The 25,693-nt window shown below is 38.6% G+C and overlaps 1 protein-coding gene across 14 annotated transcripts in view; it reads right to left on the reverse strand.

Annotated features, from left to right (window-relative positions):
• RASAL2 (RAS protein activator like 2) overlaps nucleotides 1-25,693 on the reverse strand; it is a 353,917-nt gene that overhangs the window by 26,803 nt on the left and 301,421 nt on the right. For all 14 annotated transcript variants that reach the window (XM_027074299.2, XM_053209013.1, XM_053209015.1 and 11 more), the window contains 6 exons: nucleotides 16,756-16,909; nucleotides 14,882-14,980; nucleotides 13,558-14,112; nucleotides 10,158-10,302; nucleotides 2,170-2,314; nucleotides 1,265-1,501 (listed from right to left, as the gene is read on the reverse strand). In XM_027074299.2, the coding sequence (XP_026930100.1) occupies nucleotides 1,265-1,501; nucleotides 2,170-2,314; nucleotides 10,158-10,302; nucleotides 13,558-14,112; nucleotides 14,882-14,980; nucleotides 16,756-16,909 (1,335 nt within the window). The remainder of the gene's footprint in view (nucleotides 1-1,264; nucleotides 1,502-2,169; nucleotides 2,315-10,157; nucleotides 10,303-13,557; nucleotides 14,113-14,881; nucleotides 14,981-16,755; nucleotides 16,910-25,693) is intronic.

A 25,693-nucleotide genomic window follows, 5' to 3' on the forward strand; every position in this document is an offset into this window, starting at 1 on the left:
TGCTAGAGAAGAACCTCTCTTCTTTGCCCATCTAAATTCTAGGTATCTTCAGCCCAGAAAATTTCTTTCAAAAGAAGCTAGAAGTAATTTTTAGCAGAATTAGCTCAAATATGGGTAAATATGTCTATTTCTGTGCTGCTGTAAATATAGGGTACACAAAGTTAAAATAGTACACTTCCAAAAAGCCAATATTTACACTAGGAAACAATCTGTCTCATTGAAGTTCCACTTTCTTCCTTCAATACGCTGCTAATAGAGAATCTTGTCTTTTTGGGAAACAATGAAGAGTGGCAAGAAAAGAGTGTGAGTGGACACACTCTACCACCCAAACATAGCTGCTGTTTACATGTGAGAGCATTTCCTCCCCAGTGGTTTTCTAACTCCCTTTTTAAAACATTTTAAACCTATATAAAAGTTGAAAGAATATACAACAAACAACCATATGCCATTCCTCTACGTTAACCCACTGCTAACATTTTGCCAAGTTTGTTTTCACTTTCTCTCTACACACTTTTTTTTTTTTTTTTTTTTTTTGCTGAACCATTTTAAACTAAGTTGCAGACATAAACTCTAAATACATTAGCACTCATTTCTTCAGAATAAGGAACATCTCTTACATAAACCAATGCTATTATCACGCTAAAACTTTTAAATCATCTTATATATAGTCCACATTCAATTGTCCCCAAAATGACTTATAGATTTTTTTTTCCCAGTTCAGATCCAGTTAAGATTCAAGCATTGCAGTCTTTTAAAATCTAGAATAGTCCCTCTCGATCTTTTCAATTTTTCATGACATTGACTTTTTTCTTTGAAGGGGCCAGGCCAATTGTCTTAGATAATGTAACCACTGAGTTTGTCAGATGGTTTCTCCTAACGTTTTATACTTTAGTTTTTGTATTAATATATTTCTGGAATAACAGCATATGTATCTTCTAGTATCCTTTTTCTTTTTCGCTCAAGTTTTGAATAGCACTTTCCATATAGTATAATTGTATCTGCATCATTTTCCGTATTATTGGACATTTTTGGTGAACACTGTAGTGGCTGCAAATATTCTACCGAATGCATGTACCATAGGTTACTGAACCATTCCTCTGTAAAGTGAATATTAAGCTGTTTCTTCTTTCTTCTATGTTGAATACCACTATAACGAAAATCTTGTAATACGAGTGATGAGGCTCCCCACCCTCATCCAAATTTTAGGTGTCACGTATTTTTTTTAAACAATGTTTTTAAAAGTGCTTATAGCAGTGACACCTACTTGGCAAAGTTAGCCAGGTTCTGAATGACCTTGGCAATTAGAGTCAGAGTCCGAGATGTGCGGTCATCAGGATACTCCTGCATCAGGTTGAAAAGACTGGGAGACATAATGGCTGGGCACAGAAAACGCAGAAATAACGAGGCACTGATGAGCCGCTCGCTGATGTCCTGCTTGCCACGGTTCAGGCACTGCTGCTTCCATGACGCAAACACTTCTTTCAACTCACGAGGGAAAACACTGGGGAAGGAAAAAAGATCAAAACCTCTAAATACAAAAGTACCATAACCCAAGAAGACACAAGTGATCCCATCTGGCCCAACGCACCTGCTCTAGAGCCAGGCTAAGAGGAGAGCCTAGTGGAGAGAATTCTGCCTGATTCATGGCTTCGAGTTGGTGGAAAATTCACGGAAGCCCAGATGGAGACCGGAAACCCACAGCCATAAAACTCAGGGATTAGTGTAAATTTAGTTTTGCAACGTAGGAAAATGGCATGAGGCTCCTGACTGAACCATCTGGTTTAATAGAGCTTACCATAATCTCTCTAAAGAGCATTCTTCAAAACTTCCAAAATCTCACCAATTGCAGGGGTTGGAGCGATGATCAAAAATCATTAACACAACTGTCTAACACTGGTAAACACTTCAGAAAGCCGTTGAGATACTTTGGGAATTAGAGGACGTGGTCCTCCTATTCTGGGGAAATATTATATTTATGTAGATAGTTCACAGGTGCTTCTGCTTACAGTGGAGATTTGGACTTCAGAGGGGACTATATTAGGGAAACTTCCCATCTTCCCCCTAAGCCCTTTCTCTGGGTGGGAGATACTACAGTTGACACTGTGATGACTTTTACATGGAAAAACTGAAGTTCCACGAGCAGAGGCTGAGGCACTGACACCTGCTCACCAGTACGAGTTGATGATCTTGCAGAAAGCCAGCTCACAGCACATTTTCAGGTTGCTCTGATGCTCTATCAGTTCACTAGAGGAACACCTGCTGGGCTCCACCTCACAGTTCTCATCTGACTCGTACAGAGCTTTGATGAACTCCCCTGTTTGAAGAGAGAAGGTGACAGGTAGTGTAACTATGAACAGCGTCTTCCTGAACAGAATAAAAGGATTTAGGATTTCTATCCTAAAATGTATAACGGGAATTTCTTTCTGAGACCTGACATGGAGGGCATGAAGGATTGTGGCTGCTTTAGACCCCAAGGGTTACCACCTCCCATATATGATGTTTATCTTCCTCATCTTGGAAGCAGAAAAACTGCAATCGCTAACCTCACCATCGTGGTATTTATAAAAATAGTAATAATGATCATACTTTCAACAATGATACAGCTTTAAATCTTTTACCTGAAACCACAAATTCTTTATTTTTGAGGTGGGGGGGCAGAAAGAGAGGGAGACACAGAATCTGGAGCAGGATCCAGGCTCTGATGTCAGCACAGAGGCTGACGCGGGGCTCGAACTCACGGACCGCGAGATCATGACCTGAGCCAAAGTCAGAGGCTTAACGTCCGACTGAGCCACCCAAGTGCTCCACAAATATATTTAATTAGCAGGAACTCGTTATTTGTTATAAGGCTGCTCTACCAGGATGAATAATGTTGTTATCATTTTAGAAGAAAAAAGAACCCACGCTTGACTGAATACCCACCTAAGGTGTTAGTGCTAATGCTGGTGTCAAACATAGATTTGAGTAAGGGTCTCTAGGCTTACCTCTTGTAAAGGGGATAGTCATTCAAAATAGTAGAAAAAATGTAGCAGACATTTCTTCATAGAAGCTTAGAAGCACTGTTTATATATCCCATCCTCTATAGGATATAGATTGTTCGTTCCTTGAACGAACAAATCCTTTCCTTACTTGTTTATCCTCCACTATACACCATACCTTGTGTATGTTCTAGGGTTCTGTGTTTCACAATGTTTTGTGCTCTTTGTTCACGTGTCTGTCTCACGTTCACACCTCTAGGATGAATACCCTTGGAGGTCAGGGCCAGCTTCTATTCATGTTTGAATCTCCAGCCTACCAAATAGCTCTCAAAGCATTGCAGATGTTCAATAAATATTTATCAGAAATGATAGCATGTATTGTTTTTTTTTGATGTTTGTTTATTTTCGAGAGAGAAAGAGTGTGAGCAGGGGAGGGGCAAAAGGAGAGGGAGACAGAGGATCCGAAGAGGGCCTGGCACTGACAGCAGTGAGCCCGATGTGGGGCTCAAACTCATGAACTGCAAGATCATGACCAGAGCCAAAGTCTGACACTCAACCGACTGAGCCACCCAGACACCCTTATTCTTGGGTTTTTACAGGTCTTTATGACAAAGGAGTAGATCTTGCAAAGATCCTTTCAAATCTGCTCATATCATTCAAAGTTCAGGCTAGTTATAATAGATTTCATGGACGTGAACAAAAACTTCTGCAAAATTAATTAGCAGTAGCATCATGAGGAGTATTTTCTATCAAAAGGGTAAGTAGTGAGGCAAGCGAAGATTTAAAAAGTAGCTATAATAGAGGATGGGAAATTATTATTTGGAAGAAAATGTTTGGAGAATAGGAAATTAGTAGATGGAAAAAGTAAAGGCTTTGGAATCAGACAGACCTAAGGTCAAATCACTTAATTACTGGGGAGCCTTGAGAAGTCATTTAACTAAAAGTCTGAGTTTCAGCTGCCTTATTAATAAAATGGCGTCAATAACTCCCACCCTTACAGATCTGTGGCGAGGATCAGAAATAATGCACGAATAGAAAAGTATCCAATATGGTGCATGGCACTGAGTAGGGGCTCTAGACATGCAATTTAAAAATAATTTTTCATAAAGTGAAAACACCCAAAAATATTTATAAATTCTCACAAGATTTGTATGTGACATGTTCTCAATGTCCCCTATACTATGTGCTTCCACACAATTTACCTCATTTAAAGAACACCTAAATTTACTCTACTACAAAGCTGTAATCATCCAGACAGTATGGTATTGGCACAAAAACAGACACATAGACCAATGGAATAGAGAACCCAGAATTGGACCCACAAATGGGTGGCCAACTAATTTTTGACAAAACAGGAAAGAGTATCGAATGGGAAAAAGACAGTCATTAGCAAATGGTGCTGGGAGAACTGGATAGCAACATGCAGAAGAATGAAACTAGACCACTTTCTTACACCATGCACAAAAATAAACTCAAAATGGACGAAAGAGCTAAATGTGAGACAGGAAACCATCAAAACACTAGAGGAGAAAACAGGCAACAACCACTTTGACCTCAGCAGCAGCAATTTCTTGCTTGACACGTTTCCAAAGGCAAGGGAAATAAAAGCAAAAATGAACTACTGGGACCTCATCAAGATAAAAAGCTTCTGCACTGCAAAGGAAACAATCAACAAAACTAAAAGGCAACCGATGGGATGGGAAAAGATATTTGCAAATGACATATCGGATAAAGGGTTAATATCCAAAATCTATAAAGAATTTACCAAACTCAACACCCGAAAAACAAATAATCCAGTGAAAAAATGGGCAGAAGACACGAATAGACACTTTTCTAAAGAAAACATCTAGATGGCCAACAGACACATGAAAAGATGCCCAACATCACTTATCATCAGGGAAATACAAATCAAAACCACACTGAGATACCACTTCACACCCGTCAGAATGGCTAACATTAACAACTCAGGCAACAACAGATGCTGGCGAGGATGTGGAGAAACGGGAGCCCTCTTGCACTGTTGGTGGGAATGCAAACTGGTGCAGCCGCTCTGGAAAACAGTGTGGAGGTTCCTTAAAAAATGAAAATAGATCTACCCTATGACCCAGCAACAGCACCGCTAGGAATTTACCTGAGGGATACAGCAGTGCTGATGCATAGGGGCATATGTACCCCAATGTTTACAGCAGTGCTTTCAACAGTAGCCAAATTCTGGAAAGAGCCTAAATGTCCATCAACTGATGAAAGGATAAAGATGATGTGGTTTAGATGTACAATGGAATACTACTTGGCAATGAGAAAGAATGAAATCCTGCCATTTGCAGCAACATGGATGGAACTGGAGAGTATTATGTTAAGTGAGGTAAGTCAGTCAGAGAAAGAGAGATATCGTATGTTTTCACTCATATGTGGAACTTGAGAAACTTAACAGAAGACCATGGGGGAAGGGAAGGGGAAAAAAATAGTTTCAAACAGAGAGGGTGGGAGGCAAGCCATAAGAGACTCTTAAATACAGAGAACAATCTGACAGTTGGGAGGTGGGAGAGAGGGGAAAATGGGTGATGGGCATTGAAGAGGGCACTTGTTGGGATGAGCACTGAGTGTTTTACATAAGTGTTGAATCACGGGAATCTACCCCCAAAACCAAGAGCACACTATATACACTGTATGTTAGCCAAGTTGACAATAAATTATATTAAAAAAGAGCAGCTAAATTTAAAACTAAGTCATCAATGTCAAATATTCCACATAAAAGTTGGCCCACCTCTAAATTTATACCATTAATATTCTGTTTAGTGAGTTCTTTAAGGCTATATCTAGTTTAGGGAAACAATACTAATATTAATGAATCATTGATAAACTTTAAGAATTATTTTTTACTCTCCAAGAAAAGAGCCAAATAAATAATACAAGGGTCCAGAAGTAAATCAGTTGTCTAGGGGTGCCTGGGTGGCTCAGTTGGTTGAGCGTCTGATCCTCAGTTTCAGCTCAGGTCATGATCTCACATTTCATGAGTTCGAGCCCCACATCGGGCCCTAAGCTCACATCACGGAGCCTGCTTGGGTTTCTCTCTCCTCTGTCTCTGCCCCTCCCCTGCTTGTGCTGTCTCTGTCTCTCTCAAAGTAAATAAACTTAAAACAAAATTTATATAAATCAATTGTCTAAAGATTTTTTTACCTGATTATGATATATTTAAAGCCCTCCCAAACTGAGAGAATTATTTTCACCTTTGAAACTATAACCTGTCTGATAATGTGGAAAACACCACACTGAAAGGCAAACCTTTTATAGATTTGCACCTAGAAGCTGCTTACCTGATCAAAAATTATTGAGATAGATTCAGTAATCCATTTGCATTTGCTCACTTGTCTTTGAAAAAGATCAGAGCCAAAGGGGTGCTTACTATATTGTTTAAATGTGACTTTGTACCTAGAACGTTCTATGGCGTGTTTTCTATGTAAATCATGAACTCATTACTATCTAGCATCCAAATTGTGTATAAATAAGTCAGTAGGTATGGCCATATCATTGCTAAAATAAAATTTGCCTCTGTCACCAAGGGTGGAAATCAGGGGCTTTTCTGTATCTCATAGATGGTATTTCTGTGTGTCACAGGGTATCAACATGCAATCTGATTTTAGTCACAAAGGTAAAAGGTGTTAACAGGTGGAAGCTTTAAGTCAAGTCTAACTGAGCCACCTCAGTTATGTCTGTGCAGTACATAATAATGCCTTAATCAAGATAAATACATATTGTATAATATGACTGGTAACTTTTAACTGAGTTTTCTGAGAATTCTTCAGGCAGTCTGGAAAGAACATCTATTTTTTTGCCCAAAGTGTATGAAATATAACTGAACTTTAATTATTCTGAGTGCTCAGCTGTCCTTACTAATTTAATTTTTTGGTTTACGGAGACTTCACTGTGAAGCCTTTTTCTTTGATACTTACTGAAGGATTAGAGGCTCCTGCCATAGTAAGTACAGTCTTGTATGACAAAAATAATTCAATCTTTATAAGGTAACTGAAAATTTTGCAGTTCTTCAGGATTACTATTTGAAAATTCACTTATTACTATGTCAAACCATATAAAATAAGTCTGAATTTACACTGGCTCCAAGACAGATACTCTGTAAGTTGTTTTCAAAAGGCAGTTTCTGTTATAAAAGTAAAATATAGCAGAAAAATCAGCCATTGAGAGTCTAAGATATAAAGGCTAACTCGAACTGTGGGCAGTTAAGTGGGAAGAAGACAGGAGAATCTCTGCCCTGGAGAAGCTTACCAATTAATTTTGTTTACGCGCTCGGAAGCGGCAGCTATTTTCACTACCCTGGTCCTTGCTCTTGGAAGAGATCTTTGTGGGGTTATGTGAATTTGTTCCCATGCTCACTGAATTTTCGTGTCTCATTTAGCCCATCAACTAATTATTCACAGTCCTATCAAAGTACTTGCATCTACTTTTCACTTTGGAAATTATTTATTTGGAAATCCTGTATAGTACACTGAATGGCAGAATACAGATATTTGATTTTTAAGAGGTAGGTGGTCTACACATAATTTACCCCTATGTCCATATAATGGAGACTACGTATGGTTGAGATGCTTCATCAGTGCCTTTTAGAAGGCAATACAAATCACTGAAGGAAGCCATGAGATATACTTTCTGATATGACTGTAGAAAGCTCTTTATGTGAGACTATGAATCTCTGTAACTTTCGTATCAATGAAAATCCATATTCACTATTCTTGTAAATTCCCACTAGATCTTAAACTAAAGCACGTAACGTAGAGAAAAGAATACGAAGACAGGACGCAGGAAGAGAAATAATTTACTTCTGCAGAGTAGGAATTAATGGCTACCATAGTGAGTCTACTTCTTGTTAGCACGATGGTCCTATTTCTTGAGCAGTCATTCACATTTTACCCTGTACAACCCAGTTCCTGTCCTCCTGATGGCAGTCCCAGCCACCACTAGTGAAGTTACCGAATGCAACAGCCATTTTTTCTTTTTTAACCTCTACCTTCCTCAATCTCTTGAGGATGTTGCTGCTTTCATTTCTTTTGGTGTCTAGGACTCAGGATTTTCCTGGTTTTCCTGCTTTGTGTGGATGTGCGCACGCATGCTTTTTCTTTGTGATCACTTTCCTGATTCCTCCTCTTCCTTCCATCTATATCACAAGCGTAGGTGCACTGTAAGACCTGTCTCTGGCCCAGTCTCTTTCTGCTCTTGTAATCTCGTAGCTTCATTTATCCCTCCACATGGGTAACTCGGTCCTAAATTTCCAGGAGACACCTAGGCAAATGTCTTGAGATTTCTTACCTAGAACCCCTGGGATTTCCTATTAGAACTTCAAATTGAATACCCATGAAGTGGAAATATCATTTTCCATCTTTCAAGCCTACTACTTCTGTGTTCTTTACCTCTGTTGAGAACCTCATTATCCTTCTCGTAACCAAGGCCCAATATTCATTGTAATAACTGGTCTCCACCCCCAACCCTGGCATATTCTCGCAAATTGAAGTTGCCAGGTCCCATCAGCTCAACTTCTTGAATATTTCTCAGATCCACCTTACCTCTTACTCTTGGTGATCACATCAATCAGAGGCTCTTGGTTTCTTACCCTCCTTCTTACAGTGGCTTCTTCACTGGTCTCTGTTTTCAGTTGCTTTCTTCACCAACCCATTTTAATCACTTTGTTAAACTGATTCTATTGAAAACAGCCTGCTCAAAACCTGCAGTGGTTCACCAGTGATTACTGTTAAAATCTAAACCCCTCAGCTTGGCATTCAACGCTCTCAACAATTTGGTTCTAATTGTTTTTCTTCTTTGTTGTTGTTGACTTGTCTTTTTCATTTCATTTTTTAGCTAATTGGTTTTATTTCATATGTGCCTGGCTCTCTCATACTGCTATGCCTTTTTATCAGTATGGTTCTTTCCCTATGCCAATCCCTACCACCTTCCCTTGTCCAATATCTGTTTTTATTTAACCTTTCTGCCTTTCAAGCCACACACACATTGTTTATGTATCTTACATGGGAAATTCCATAATCCCATCAGCTAGAATAATTTCTTTAATTCTTTGAAAAAGCACAGGATCTCTCGCACTCTCTCTCTCTCTTTGGCTATAGGGATATCCTTATCTTTCTTATCTCCCTATCTTATAAAATCCTTGAGGGCAAAAATCTATCCATTCATTCAACATAACTGTCTAACCGTCATAATCACATGTGACTACTGAGCGCTTGAAATGTGGCTAGTGCAAACTGGAATGTGTAATAAATGCAAAATACACACTAAAGTTTGAAGAGCTAGTATGAAAAAAAAGTAAACTACCTCACTAATAACTTTTATTTTGATAGCTTGCTAAATAGTATTTGGATATAATGGTTTAACTACAATATCAATAAAATTAATTTTGCCTGTTTCTCCTTACCCTTTTAAAAACACTGTGACCACTAAGAAATTTAAATTACATACGACTCACATTATGTTTCCATACAATGGTACTGCTCTACATTCTGTGGGAAGTACTGGGGATATGGAGATAAAAGAAATTGTTCTTCAAGAAACTCACATCTGCCTTATCATGATGTATATCACCCAGCCCAGTGCCTTACTCTAGAGGTTAACTGCGTGAATTTCAAGACCAGATCTGGAATTCTAGGTGAGTAGCCTAGTCAGCAAGAACTACTGACTGGGCAAAATTTAGTAATTGTTAAAAATTCTGGAGATCTTGAAGGCAAAACTTGGGAGCTGTGGGAACTGGTAAGAGTTTTTTCACTTTCAATGCATGATAACAAATGTTAACACTTTCAAGAATTACATAACCTATTTATATCATAATGTAAATAACCAACACTTTGGGGGAAACGGGTGCCCCCAGATCTAGTAGTGACATTACTCATGGTGTGTATCTCAGCATCAGGAACTTGAGCGCCTGGGAGTTGCAGCATATACTGATGGGCTTTCTCTTTCTGTACATTTATTGTAATAAACCAACGTGCAATAAACCAGTACTACTGGTGAGTAGTGCAGAGGCTTACAGCTGAAACTCAAACTTTAACACTCTAGTCAGCTAGGATTTAGTAACCTGCTGAACTTGAGTTCAATCTGTTTGTCCTACGAGGGTGAAAAAGCAAAATTGAAAGGCAAAGAAAGCAATGTTTTGCTTCTCCATACCCAATGCGTCATGAAGATACTGTTGTCCCACCAACTTGAGGTATTCCTCAATGGATTTGGTGGCAATGGTGTTCTCTCTGAAGATCAAGACATCATGCTCTCCACAGCGATCCACCTCAGACATCACCAAGTCGGTCAGAAAATCCTGGTGGAATAATGTTCAGTCAGGCACAAAGCAACCGAATAAATAATATATGTTAGAAGAAACCGATGAAATATCAGACATCCTGGAAATGCTGCTTTAACACTAAAGGTGCCTGATTCATTTGTAAGAAAAAAAGTCAGCCAGGATAAAAGCTTAGGTACCACCAGCTCTAAGTTTAAAATTCCTTCAAAGGTTTTCCATTACACTTTAGATAAAGACCATACTTTTGCATGTGGCCTACGAGTCTCTACATTTTCTGGCTTCTGTCTACCTTCCCAACCTCCTCATATACCATTCTCTGCATTCTGTCCCAGTTTCAATGGGCTTTTTTTTTTTTTTTAGGCCCTTGACTATATCAAGACCTTTTTAACACAAGATGCTATTTACCACAAAGCTTCTGGAAATGCTGTTCTCAGTTCTGCTTCACTCCCACCCTTGTTCCTGCCCCCAGGGGCATGGAGGTAATTCCTCAAATCCTTTGGATCCTAGTGTGTACATAATTTCCTCAATGAAGACTTCTCTGACCAGCAGCAGTCAGGTCCCGTATTCCCCATTCCTGTAGTGCCTATGTCTTTTTTTTTTTTTCTCTCTGTACTTCTGACTGTAATCACACATTTATTTCTGTAAGTACTCAATTATTATCTGTTTTCCCCAGAAGACTATAAACCCCATGAGGCCAAAGACAGTGTGTATTTTTAGTCATCTCTAGATTTTCAGCATTTAATAGTTTCTGGTACATATTAGGTGTTCAATATATAATAGTTACAAATTGGTCCACAGTGTCAACATGGAATTTCTTAAACTTAGCACTTCAACTCATTTTCTAGGCTGATTACCTACCTACCTACCTACCTACCTACCTACCTACCTCCATCCATCCATCCTTCCGTCCATCCATCCATCCATCCATCCAGGAAAAAGGCATACAGAGAAATAAAGCCCTTAAGAAATAACTGCTCCTTTTCCCAACAGTCCTAAAAATTAACTTGATGGGGGCACCTGAGTGGCTCAGTCCATTAAGCATCTGACTCTTGATTTCATCTCAGGTCATGAGCTCACAGTTTGTGAGATTGAGCCTCATGTCGGGTTCTGGGCTGATAGCGCAGAGGCTGCTTGGGATTCTCTCTCTTCTTCTGTCTCTGCCCCTCCCTCTCTCTCTCTCAAAATAAGTAAATAAACTCAAAAAAAATTAACTTGATGTAAAATTCAATGTTTACTGTTGTTCAGTTTAAATGTAACAACATCATGTATTTGTGATATATATGTATATATACATACAATGGATGTAATATATCCATTGTATATTTCAAAGTCTCCAAAACCAAAAACAAAGGAAATATGCTGACTTACTTTTATTTTAAATTTAAGCATTTTGAACATTAATGGGATTTACTCTGGGGAAGCTCAACAAAGTGAGGGGTCACTATTAAAACTCATATACTAAGGAACAGGTGGAAAGTTATTGGGGTGAAGGTAACTTTCTTTATCTTGATTGTTGTGGTTTCCCAGGGTACATTATATGCAAAACTCATTGTATTTTCCACTTAAAATGGGTGTATTATATGTAAACTGTATCTCAATAAGGTTGTTGAAAAATATCCTACATACATATCCTTGAACCTCAAGTAATAGAAAAGCAGAATGAACAAATCTGTACAATTTCAAAGATGAGACTCAAAATTTCAATGACACCTGGCCACAAACCTGTAAGCTATTTGTAACACTAGAAAACTTAAAATTATTATCACAAAATTCAACTACAAAAATGATAATCAGTAGGAAGGCAGTTAGATAAGGGACTATTAATTGGATATATGGATATATTCTGATTTATATCAAGAAATCTTAAAAGCATTTAATTTTATTGTTTGGTTCTAAATAAATTATTCTAGCTGTGAAATCTTCTACATCTAAAATACGGTTTTACCATAATCCATTTGCATACAACATAATGGAGACTCAGGCTAGTGAATATGGCTCATAGAGATGGTAATTATCATAGTTCAGGCTGATCACAGAGTCTATCAGTTGGGTGGGTTTCTTCATATAATTAGTATATTACTTTTTTTTTTTCCATCTTCCTCAATTTTTTCTTCTATCCAGGATGAAGTTAGATAAAACTATCATGAAACATGGAATACTACTTGGCAATGAGAGAGAATGAAATATGACCTTTTGTAGCAACGTGGATAGAACTGGAGAGTGTTATGCTAAGTGAAATAAGTCATACAGAGAACGACAGATACCATATGTTCTTACTCTTATGCGGATCCTGAGAAACTTAACAGAAGACCATGGGGGAGGGAAAGGAAAAAAAAAAAAGTTAGAGAGGGAGAGAGCCAAACCATAAGAGACTCTTAAAAGCTGAGAATAAACTGAGGGTTGACGGGGGTGGTGGGGGGGGGGGGTGATAGGCATTGAGGAGGGCACCTATTGGGATGAGCACTGGGTGTTGTATGGAAACCAATTTGACAATAAATTTCATATTAAAAAAAAATGTCATCAAACAGCTACCAGTTAAATAATATCCCTTGGAAATACCAAGGGATTTTAATTCCATGAAGACTCTTGCTGATGCCCACTATGCTTCTGGAATTCCTACTTCTGTGACTAGGGAATAGAGTCATCAGTTAATCTTAACTTAAAACATAGTTAGGTGGGGTGCCTGGGTGGCTCAGTTGGTTAAGCATCTCACTTTGGCTTAGGTCATGATCTCGTAATTCATGAGTTTGAGCCCCACGTCGGGGTCTGTTCTGACAGCTCAGAGCCTGGAGCCTGCTTCGGATCCTGTGTCTCCCTCTCTCTCTGCCTCTTCCTCACTCGTACTTTGTACCTCTCTCTCTCAAAAATAAATAAACATTAAAAAAAATATATAGTGAGGAGCAAAACCATCATACAGCACACTCTGGAACTAAAGATAATCTTGAACACACTGTGAGATTAGCACACCAATTCTACCATTTGTTCTGTCAGATAATAAGGAGCTAGCCCTGGTATCTATGTTTCGCGCAAATGGATTTTAAATAAATATCTGTTGGTGTCTCCATGTTACTTCTTTGTTTTATAATCCCCATCTTTTCTGCATGTGACAACTACTAATAGGTTTCCTTCCTACTTTTTTATTTTTTTATTTTTTTTACTGATAGCAAAGCATACTTCTCCAATTTGGATCTCTATACCAAACATAGTATGGTTATTTGTTCATAAAATGTAGGGAAGAGATTTTGGGTAATGTAACCCTCCTTTTCCACTTACCTTGGCTCTGCCGGTACTTTGAAGAATGTGCACTAAGGCACAAGCCAACTCCTCTTTATTTCTCACACTAATTACTGGTTCAAGGACAGAACACAGCATGGTGTAGTTGCTGGTGACAAATTCTGCAAATTCTTTGTATTGCTCCATAGGCAGAATGGTGATAGTTTGGAACCGTGATTTAATCCGAATAGAAGGTCCGCCTGTCTTTCCTTTGTTGGGCGTAGGGGTACTCACTGGGTACCACTTTTCTACAAACTGGCGACCAGTCACACTGGCAGTGGGAATGTTGACTAGGCCGACGTAATTATTCTTGTCTTTTTTTTTCTTTTTTTCCACATCTTTATAAATGTGAACTGTGATGCTATGAAGAGGTGGAAGGCTGTAGAATTCAAAATGTTCGCCCCAGAAAATATTATCTGCTTTGGTCTTGCTGGTTGTACGAGCAAAGAGGGTATCATCAAGGCACAGTTCACAGAAATATTTCTTTTTAGGGGCAAGGTCCTTGGCTTCAATGATCCATAAACGAAGAACATTTTCAGCTCGTCTGCAATTGTCCTATAAAAAAATAACGAGTTCGAGTTTGAAAGCTGAAATCCCAGAAGAACAACATTTTCCTTTACAGGAGGTGATACTGACTATATACTTTATTAAGGGTGGTCATTAAATAATGAAAGGGATTGCTATCTCTTTGTTCAGGATAATAGCAAACTCTAAACAAGAAGATATCAGAATCTTAGCCTTATGTACTCAATTTACTTGGGTTAAAAAAATATCATGTAAGTTCTAATATAGCCAGCCTAGTGGCAACTGGCCTAGTTTCTGCAAATAAAAAAAGAAGCAGTTCAGAAGCTAGTGTTCTAGTCCCATTTCTGTCGTGCACCAGCTTCGGACATGGGCATGTCACATAACTTCAGAGTCATTTTTTTTTAATGTTTATTTATTTTTGAGAGAGAGAGAGACAGAGCATGAGAGGGGATGGGGCAGAGAGAGAGGGAGACACAGAATCTGAAGCAGGCTCCAGGCTCTGATGTCAGCACAAAGCCCGATGTGCGGCTTGAGCTCACGAATAGTGAGATCATGACCTGAGCCGAAATCAGACACTTAACCGACTGAGCGACCCAAGCGCCCCAACTTCGGAGTCTTCTTACCCATTTTGGTAAAATCACAATAACATCTGCAATAAGATTATTTTGAGTACAACATGTGTAAAAGTAAATGTGCTTTAAAAGCACTATAAAAATTAAGGTATGATTGCTGCATTTACCTTCTATCAACTTACTGATTACAGAGTTATACATTTTTAGACACTCAAAGCCACTATTACCTTATTTGGTTGAACTGTCCTACGAAGGTTTTCCATCCACTTATCTCTCTCTGAAGCGGAGTTACAGCTGAAGCATTTACTTCCACTTAAGTAGGTAACCTTCAACATAAAAGATTAGAGAAAAGGAAACATAGGGCTTGCGGGCTGTGTTTTCATCATTGTATCATTTAAAAGTTTAGGAATATGCTATGAGCCCAAATCATAATTCAGAAAACAGAAATGATATTTGGTAGTTCTGCGATGTCTATATTCTACACCTACATCTGCTTTTTGTTCTCGTATGTAGGTAGCATCCGTATGCATTTCCAGGTAGGAGAACAAAGGCCATTGAGAATTTAGGTCAGGAACTTAAAACTGGCCTTCAGTTCAGAAATATCAAAATTAAAAACCTTCAGGCCACAGCTTCAACACTTGTAAACAAATATGCTCGATTCTGAGTGAGTTAACAAAACAATAGCTGAAAACACAAGAGAGCCTCTAAAACAGCTTGTCAAATCTCTCAGGACTGCCTTCACTATGATATTACAAAACAGGTACTAAGTGAAAGTAAAAAGAGTTAGCACTGTTGAATTACTGTCTTTGGAACCCATTTCTTACTGACCACTGTTATCATTTTCCTTTAAAAATGAACTATGCTATCAATATACCTTAGCACCTCACACTGGGCCTGGTGTACAGCCTGTTGAACTGAGTTCCACAAATACAAAAAAATTCAATTGACTTCTGTAAAAAAGAACACCAATAAATGACCTGTTCAAATTGTTGAAGTGTGCTCACATATTAACTCAACCTAAGGTTATAACCCAGTGAAATCAGATCAGATTATGTGTACTGTTCAATATGGTAGCTAGTGAGCACCTGAAATGTAGCTAGTCCAAAATGAGATGTACTGTAAATGTAAAATACACATCAGCTTTTGAAGACTTAACTTTAAAAAAAAAATGTAAAAAAGCTTATTGATAATTTTATATTAGTGACATGTTAAAACGATGATATTTGGGTTTAATAAAATTTTGGATTACATATTTGGCTTGCATTATATTTCGTTGGGCTAGGGCAGGTCCAAAAGAACAGGAATCAAACACCTTTCAACTTCCACGCCATCTATCATAAGATTCATCACTAGTTACTTAGTAAGTCCATGTTAATTAATCAAATCATAACCCTAACAATTATACACACACACGCACACACACACACACACACACACACACACACACAGAGTTTTAAATTTTAAATTGCAAATGGCCAATAGTTTAGTTTAGGAGGGAGTTTACATTTAGTTTGGGAGGGACAAATTACCTTATAAAAAGTGATAGTCATAATTTGCTGGTGAAGGGCAATTAATTTATCCATTCAAGAATTTAGGCACCTGCAATGTGCCAGGGACTGGGCTATATGCAGGGGATTATAGAAATAAATAAGACATAGTCTCAGATCTCAAACCAACCATATTATGGTCAGAAAATTATGGTCTTGGTCAATCTCCTCAAAGAATCACTCAAGTTGGGGGCTTAAATTTTTAGGAGAAAGATAACATGCTGGGTGATATCTTTATCAAAGACTGAAAAATTAAAATACTAGCTTAGTTATTGTTAGGCTTGTGACCTCTGCCAAGAATATACTAAGATCACATTTATTTTGAGGGCAGACTAGGCCAAAAGGAATGAGAAGCCATAATTAATAACTTTAATGACCAATGTAATTAGATTAATAGATTCCCAACCTTTTTCCTATAAGTAGGTAATTTTCAGCAACTGAGAGTCACTTAATGATGATCAAATCATCAATACCATAGTAATGAAATCACAAAATTACTGGAGAGAAAATCCGTTTGGTGTTTAATCACTCTTCCTTCTTTCTATGCTTTTTACCTCAAAGCAGAAATCTTGTCCAAGGATGCTACTATGGAGTGGTTTCACTGACACGGGCTCTCCTCTGCCAAGATCCAGACACTCTACTGCACTGCAAGGGCTCAGCAAGGACTCATGGGAACGTGACTCTTTTAGTTTAGGCAGACCACGAGCCCTAAAAGTAGAAAAAGATATTTTAGATAGCGTACTACATGGCCAACAGGAAAATGAAAGATGAATGCATGGGAGGCTGAAAACGAATGCATAAATGCTTAAGGGAAAAATAAATAAGCAGCAAATGGACAGTGAATCCACAATAATAGTAACCATATTCGCATGGCACATATCAGCCACATATACATTTGGGTGTGCACACACATACACGCTTGTTTTTCAATAAAGCACAAAAACATACTGTAATTTTATACCATTATCGAGGGAGTTCAAGAAGCTCCACTACCCACGTTGTTTTTATTCTCATGCCTACCTTGGAGAAATACATACTACTCAACTGGCTTATGTATTCTTTTTTCATGCAAAAGTATTATCAAAAGACATGTTTCATTTCTTTTCTTTCTTTCTTCTTCTTTTTTTTTTTTTTTTCCAGGCTATAGCTTGAACCTCTTCTATCCTTGACAAAACAGTAGTGGCTGAATCCTCATTCTGTTTCTTGCTGCTTTGGCAGAATAAACACACTCATACACAGTCAAAGCCAAACTTTTCAGCACAAGACCCTGCCTTTCAAAAGATCTGATTTCCATCTCAATACGGAATTCTTTTCTGGCAAGCATTTGGTCATATCCATGCTTTACTGTATAAACAGGAATAAAGAATAAAATGCCTTGAAGAAACCTCCCACCCTCAAAAGAAATGTTCAAACACTCATATAGAAGAACGAATCTTTGTCAACACCATTCAGGCATCCTGGCTGATTCTGTTTCTTGGTTGTTTAAAGACGAATGCTGTGAATGATTCTGGCCATGACAGGAGCTAGTCCCTTGCTGCCTTCTCTTTGGAAGAATTAATGAAGTCAAGCAATAAAAGCGAAATATTCTTGGATCCAGAACTGGAAAGCCAAGCAGTTTTACTCAATAATTACAGAATTTATTGACTAAAACACCCAGAACTAAATACATACATTTAAGCAGAAGTAACCCAGTCAAAAAGAAATGCCCGTGTAAAGACATTTGTTTTTGTAAAACAGTAAATAAGGAGCTTTATTTATTTCCTTGAAATGGCTATGTTAACATTATTCTAACACTGTTTAATCAAACTCCATATAGTAAGAATCATCCTAAGCAGTAAGAATTTGAGTCCACTCTTAGGTCCACACACATAAAAAAAATAACAACTGCCATTTAATGTTTATAAAGAAAAACATGTGCTCTGATACTCAGCAGCCTTTCTAAGGTCAAAAAGTCAATATTTATATTTCCCATTGATAAAACGTACACAAAACACGTACAAAAGGGACAAATGCCACTTACTGTTTTGTACATAAAAATATAACAAGGTAACATTTATTTCCTTTTGTTCTATTGGATAAAACAATAACTTATATACTACAAACACAGCCATCAACTATAAATAACTAAAGGCTAAAAAATTTATTTTAATAGAGTTACCGTATAACCATTCCCAGTACATTTCATAGGGAGCCGATTAACAGGATACTGTAACGTTTTTTAAAAACACGTATAAAACAGTAATCCCAGCCCATTTTTCCCAGGAGAAGTTGTTTGGAAGGGAACAGTCTCTCATGCTCTGGGAATGAGCCTCCCGATAGGAGAGATTAAGGTATATTTTAAATAGAAGGCGGTATGACAAAAGGCTCGCTTTTATTTTGAAAGCTCTCAAGGAAAATATTCTAAAACATAAACTAATTTTATTTTAAACAAAATAAACGCCTACCTACATGAAGCAATTGTACAGCCACCTGGCAGTGCAACCCCAAATCATAGCGGGGCTACGTGTCACGGTGTAGCAAGTCACTTTCTGAACTATGTCTTCGTTTAGAAGACAAGAACCAACAGGAGAGAGGTTCCCTGCTGCCTTCTGTTACTGATAACATCTCTGGATAAACGCTTTCCAAGTGTCAAGGCTTTCAAGGCTCCGACAGAAGTAGAACAGAAACACAAACAAGGGAACAAGAAGTCATCTTCCCGAACAGGCAGCAGGATAGGTAATATTCCTTCTTCTCTTGCTCAGGCTGCATCCGGCCCCTCAGGTAACACAAACAAGGTTCTGGGCTCCAGGCTGGGCCTGTTGCCATGGTGCTCCACCTATCCGGAGAGTAGGGCTGGGAGGCAGCAGGGAGAGGCTGTGGTTTGAAGGACTCAGGAGCTCGCTCTGCGAATGTGACCATCTTAAGACAGAAAGGAAGGAACAGCAACGTCCCTGCTCATTTCCATTAACAGTTTCTCAAAGTCAAAAGCTGTAGGAAAAAAACCATAGGCAACTGTGGGGGCGGAGGAGAATCTCTTAACTCAGGGGCGAATCTCAGCTTTAGCTTGCTTCTCTGTGATTCCCTGCCCTCAGCAGAAGGCATTTGCTACATCCCGCCTTGCAAGCACAACCTTCCTCGCACCTCTGTTCTATTTCCTTTGCAGTGTTCACCCTAGTTTAATGTTCCTAGGTATTATCTTATATTAACTTATCTGGATTACACCGTTTTTTTTAAAAGAGAAAATTGGATGAAATTCCTATTCACTGTATTTCCAATGCTAAACGGATTTCATTTCGAAACCCAGGTTTAACTTCCAAATGCAGCCATCAACAGATATTACAACCAAGACGTCTGGAATTAGAATTCAAAACTCCTCCTACTTATTGAAATTTCATCATTAATACTTAGTTCAGAATCCCCTATTGTTATGCATGTATGTACGTGTGTGCACACCCACACACCCATGAAGTGAACACCAAAGTCACTAGCATGCTCTACATTACTACTCAATAAATAAACAAGCCCTTCCTGTATTGGGAAAAAGTATCTCTGAGAAGAGAGAATTCCCAGGGAAGCAGGATTACAGTAAACAGGAAGGTCAAGCAGCCTGGGAATGGCTTGAGGTTGGGGAGAGGTATTATCTGGGCAAATATTTCTGTGTAACAGCATTAGGAACTCAAGTCCCCTCTAAATCATGTTTACCTCCTCCCGTACCTTCATGTGAATTGATTTTGCTTAGATCTGCTTACTAGAGAGTTTTATCAGCTCTGTCTGTATGGCACTACAGTTTACTTTTCTAATGTTAAGTAGAATGTGGATTTATTGAGAGAATAATATGAGTTTAAAACAGTTTTTTCCAGTCCAGTCTGCCAATGACCTTCACCAAGGAACCTAGCCTTGAAAGTGGACCTTGTGAATCCCTTGACTCCTAGACAGGGTTCTCTTCTCAGCACCTGCACCTCTAACTCCAACCCCCACCATCCCAAACATTATGCAAGAATAATTCAGGGTGCCAATATAATTGTTTCCTGGCTTAATTGGGAAACCGCTTTCCAGAAGCAATTTTACTTCCAATTAAGGAATACCATATTCTTTACATTTTATTTTAAGGCCAGCAGACCACCTTGATTTCCATGTAAATTCCAAGGCCTCTAGCAACGTAATAGGTAAGGGTTAAAAATCTAATTGCTTTGCTGATGAAGATTACCTGCTGCTTCTGACCTATTTAAGAGATAAACTACAAGGTAAGACAAGCTTTCCATTTCTCACCACAGCGACTGAGCATTCCAGTGCTGTAACCCACAGCCCTACCTAAAATCAGCCTTTAAAAGACAAAAGTGAAGGGTTGGGGGACCGGGAGCCAATACCCACACCACTGGATACACGGATGGGAAAAAAATGGAGTCAAAGAACTCTGATTAGTGCGATGTTAAGTAAAACACAGCTGGATTTTTCTCAGCTTCACCATTCAAATTCTTTTAAAAGCTGTATTTCCCCCGAAGTGCTATTGGTGCTTGGATGTGCTAGCTCAAATCTGCCACGTGTTTACAGATTCAGTTCCAAATCATCCCGGAAACTTTTAATTAAAAATGCTTATTGCCACACAAAATCCTGCACTCCAGTGCAGGTGAATTTCTGCTGGGCTTGGCAGTTATGATTCCAGACTGCTTCGCTGAATTCTTGAAGAAATAGCTCAGCCATAGGGTGGGTGCGGCCATACACGCTTGCATTCACCAGTATGTACTCCCAAGGCACTTTACCCTGTTTGAGAACAAAATTCAGTATCCCAGGACTCTACCAACAAATGTGCATAGGGTCCAATAAGCTTTTTAAAATTGCAGCTCAGATCTCACTTTGGGAAAAACATTGCTTTACTTGTTCCCTGCATTTTACTGTTTTTCAACCTGGTAGATCTTTGGAAAGAGCAGACCTTTTCCTGTACTATAATTTTAAAGGTTTCCTTCCCTGGATTAAACAACAACAGCAACAACAAAGACATTAGAACTCACTCGCCAGAATTTCTACTTGTGGGCTCAAAAAATTGTCCTTCCTGAGAACCCTGACGGCACCAGCTGTACTGGTTTATCCGCTGCAATTAAAGCCAGTCCTTACTGCTTCAATTACTCCCTGATTTTTATGTTAGCTTTACAAAGTATACCACACAACCACTCATGCAAAAAGCTATTTATGGACACGTAACATATATTGCTGGTCTTTCCTCTCCCTGCTCTCAGCCTCTAAACAGGATGATCTAATGAGCCCAATTGCTAATGGTAAAATAGGATATTTGTCAGCCTGAGCTGTCATTTAAATTAACCAACTCGTGGTAAGGAAGTTTATGATCATAGACAAAAATGACATTCAACCTATTTTGGTACATAGACATGTATACATGCAATGAAAGAAGGAACCAAAGGAAGACAAGATTATAAATATTAAAACATGTTTAGGAGGGCAGGAAACTCAACCGGCGTCTAATATGACAAACACTAGGAACAATCTCTTTAACAAAAATTGTGCCGTATGGTAATATACCTGTTACTTTTTTTTTGTCCTTAAATTGCAAATGGAATAAGATCTACTAGTGCTAATTAAATTAAATATAAGCACAACTATATCGAATTTTTAAAACCCCAAGAAATGATCCAGAGAAAGGGGAACCCTCTTACACGGTTGGTGGGAATGCAAACTGGTGCAGCCACTCTGGAAAAGAGAATAGAGATTCCCCAAAAAGTTAAAAATAGAACTACCCTCCAATCCGGCAATGGCACTACTAGGTATTTATCCAAAGGATACAAAAATACTGATTTGAAGGGATATATGCACCCCAATGTTTATAGCAGCATTATCAACAATAGCCAAATTATGGGAAGAGTCCAAATATCCATCGATTGATGAGTAGATAAAGAGCATGCGGTATATATATACAATGGAATATTACTCAGCCATAAGAAGAATGAAATCTTGTCATTTGCAATAACATAGATGGAGCTAGAGTGTATTATGCTAAGCAAAATAAGTCAGTCAGAGAAAGACAAATACTGTATCATTTCACTCATGTGGAATTTAAGAAACAGATGAACATGGGGAAAAAGAGAGAGGCAAACCCTAAAACAGATTCTTAACTATAGAGAAATGATGGTTACCAGAGGGGAAATGGGTGAGTTGGGGGGGGGGGTTGTTAAACAGGTGATGGATATTAAGGAGGGCACTTGTCGTGTTGAGCACCGGGTGTTTTCTACAAGCTTCAGGTTTCTACGAGACTAGATGTTTGCTACAGACTGAATGTTGCGATCTCCCCCCACATTTATGTTGAAATGATAAACTCTAGGGTGATAGTGTTTGGAGGTGTGACCTTTGGGAGGTGATTACATAATGAAGGTGGAGCCCTCATGAATGGATTTATAACCTTATGAAATAGACCCAGGACAGATCCACAGCCCATTCCCCCACATGAGGATGCGGTGAAAAGTTGGGACTTTTGAATCAGAAAGCAGGTCCTCACCGGACACTGAACCTGCCGGAGGATTGATCTCGAACTTCCCAGCCTCCAGAACTGTGAGAAATAAATTTGTTTCTTAGAAGCTGCCTAGTCTACGGTGTTCTGTTCTGGCAGCCTGACTGGACTGACACACTGTGACTACTGCAAGACAACATGCAGAGCAAGAAAAGGTCCTGAGAAAATAACTCAAGGTATGTGAACACCTAAATGTATAAAACTGACAAAAGAGACTGAAGAATTTAAAAGACTGAAGGAAAACCGGAAGAGTCAAGCACCATAAAAGCCCAGGGAAGAGAGCTCCCAAGAAGGGTGGACTGTCCATTACTGCAGATCGGTGTGTTAAAATATTAATAGTAGCCACTGGATATATGGACTGAGAGATAATTGAGACTTCGGTAAGAGTGATTTCAGCCACGAGGACAAAAATGAGATTGCCGTGATAATGAATGGGACGTGAGAGAGTGGAGACTAACTCGTGAAGTCTAATGGTGGAGAGGCGGCAACAGGAAATAGCCAGAGGGAGACATGAGGTTGAAGGTTTGTTTTTTTTTTTTTTTTTTTCTGATTAATCATTTTCTTCCCCTTAAACAATGAAGAAATAAATGGTAATAAATTCCAAAAGCTCAGAAGGATAGAGGGTGAAGAATATAAATATAGGTACCTTCCTCAATCTCCTGTAGAAAATACTAACAATTGACAATAATAATAAACTATAATAAAATATTAATAATTTTTGTGACCCCTTCTAAAAATTTTTATACAAAGACAACCAAATGTATACATGTACATTACACATACACACATATATGTGTATACACACATACACGCACACACACAAATGGGATTCTACCATACTTTTTTTTCCTTAAGAGTGTATTTTGGACTTCTGGCCATATTGGAACACATAGATATAATTTGCCTCTTGTTACTAACCATACGAAATTCCCTTACATGGGCCTATGGTAGATCAGTAGTCCCTGATGATCAGGTAAGTTTTTTCTTCTTTTCTTTCTTTTTCTCTACCACCCAGTTTCAAAAAGTATCTTAGTAGACATATCTTTATGCACATGTGCATGTACTTATGGCTTAAATTTCCAGATGTGAAACTGCTAGATCAGAGAACACACACATTTAAAATTTTGATGCTGGTAAATTATGCTACAGAAAACATGGCATCAACGTAAACTCCTACCAGAGGTGCGTGTTTCTCTACCCTATCACCAAAATGGGATAGGGCTGAACTTCGAAAACTTTTGCCAGGATAACTGGTGAGGAATGGCACTTCATCACTGCCCTTGCACGCACTTCTTTAATTACGAGATTGAGACACTTTAATGTTTACTGGCAATCTCAATCCTCTTTTCTGTGAGTTACAAACTGCTATTTCGTGTTCCTAAACTTTTTCTCTGAATACACAAGTGGCACTTTGTATGTTAAGTAAATTCGTACTCTTCCTGTCATATTTATAATTAGTCCTCCCAGTTTATGCTTACAAAGGATTCTTCAATTCCAAGATCATAAGAAAGCCAGCTGTATTAGTACGCCTGGGTAGTTCAATCGGTTGAGCATCCAACTTTTTGGCTCAGGTCATGATCTCACGGCTCGTGGGTTCCAGCCCTGCATCGGGCTCTGTGCTGACAGCTGGGAGCCTGGAGCCTGCTTTGGATTCTGTGTCTCCCTGTCTCTCTGTCCCTCTCCCGCTCGCACTCTGTCTCTCTCAAAAATAAATGGGTGGGGCGGAGATGAAAGGAGTATAAAGGAGCTGGATTTTTTTTTTTTAATGTTTATTTACTTTTTCAGAGAGAGAGAGAAAACAAGCTGTGGAGGGGCAGAGAGAGAGGGAGAGAGAATCCCAAGCAGGCTCTGTGCTGTCAATGTCAAGCCTGGCATGGGGCTTGAACTCATGAACTGTGAGCCGAAACCTAAGAGTCAGACGTTTAACTGACTGAGCCACACAGGCACCCCAGGGAGCTAGCTTTTTATTTCAACAAATTGTGGAAATATTATGACCACAAACTGACACATTTGTTATCACTGCGTGCTACTTTACTTTTATTAAAAGCTATTCTTTTGAGTATGTTTGTGTGTATGCGTGTATGTGTGATTTTTACCTTTCATTTTTCCTTCTCTCTCAATCATTTCCTCAGCAAGTTAGGATTCCTATGGACACGTGCAACAGAGAGTATAATGGAAAAGGCACTCAACTAGGAGCCAAAAGCTCTATATATTTATGTCACTTCAAATCACTCGCTAGCTACATGTGATGTGGAACAAATAGTTCATTCTTTCTGAAACTTAGTTACCTCATTTGTAAAATGTGGATAATGATTTCTCTTCCTATACCTCATACAGTTATGGAGAATCAAATGTAATCACCTATGATCGCACAAACATCTCACAGACTACAGCACCGTACAAATGGGGCTATCATTGCCGACATGGGGCTTTTTAACAGTGATGAATTCATCTTATGTAAAGTATTCATTTGGCTGAGATCAAGACAGTTAGTCTTCAAAATATTGTTTGCTGGAAGAATATGAAGACAGAAGGAAAAAATATACACAAACAACTTTTCTTTTTTAATAGAAGCATTCTAATGAATTTTAAAATGCTATCATGATACAATTGGATTGGATTTTAGTTCATAAAACCAAGGGATCCTTAATTGGCCCACAGCAGTAAACACTGGTAAGAGAAACCATAATCTACAGCTAGACTTATTAATTAACAACCTGAAATCCAGTCATTTCTGAGGAACTGTCATCTCTCCAAGTATACCACATTGAAAAAGATTCTTCTTCTTCTATTATCTACAATTTGTTTGGACTCTTCGGTTTCAGGCCAACAAACATTAAGTTCCTTAATAAGACAGGCACTGTGCTGGGGGAAGAGGGCACAAAGGATGTTTGTACTCTTGAGGAGTTTCCAGGCTGCTGCACTAAGCAGAAATATGAAAAGATAAATACAGTAGAAAGTAGTAGTCCTATAACAGTCCCATAAGTTTGGCCATT

Source organism: Acinonyx jubatus, chromosome E4 (genome assembly GCF_027475565.1).
Source record: "Acinonyx jubatus isolate Ajub_Pintada_27869175 chromosome E4, VMU_Ajub_asm_v1.0, whole genome shotgun sequence".
NCBI lineage: Eukaryota > Metazoa > Chordata > Mammalia > Carnivora > Felidae > Acinonyx > Acinonyx jubatus.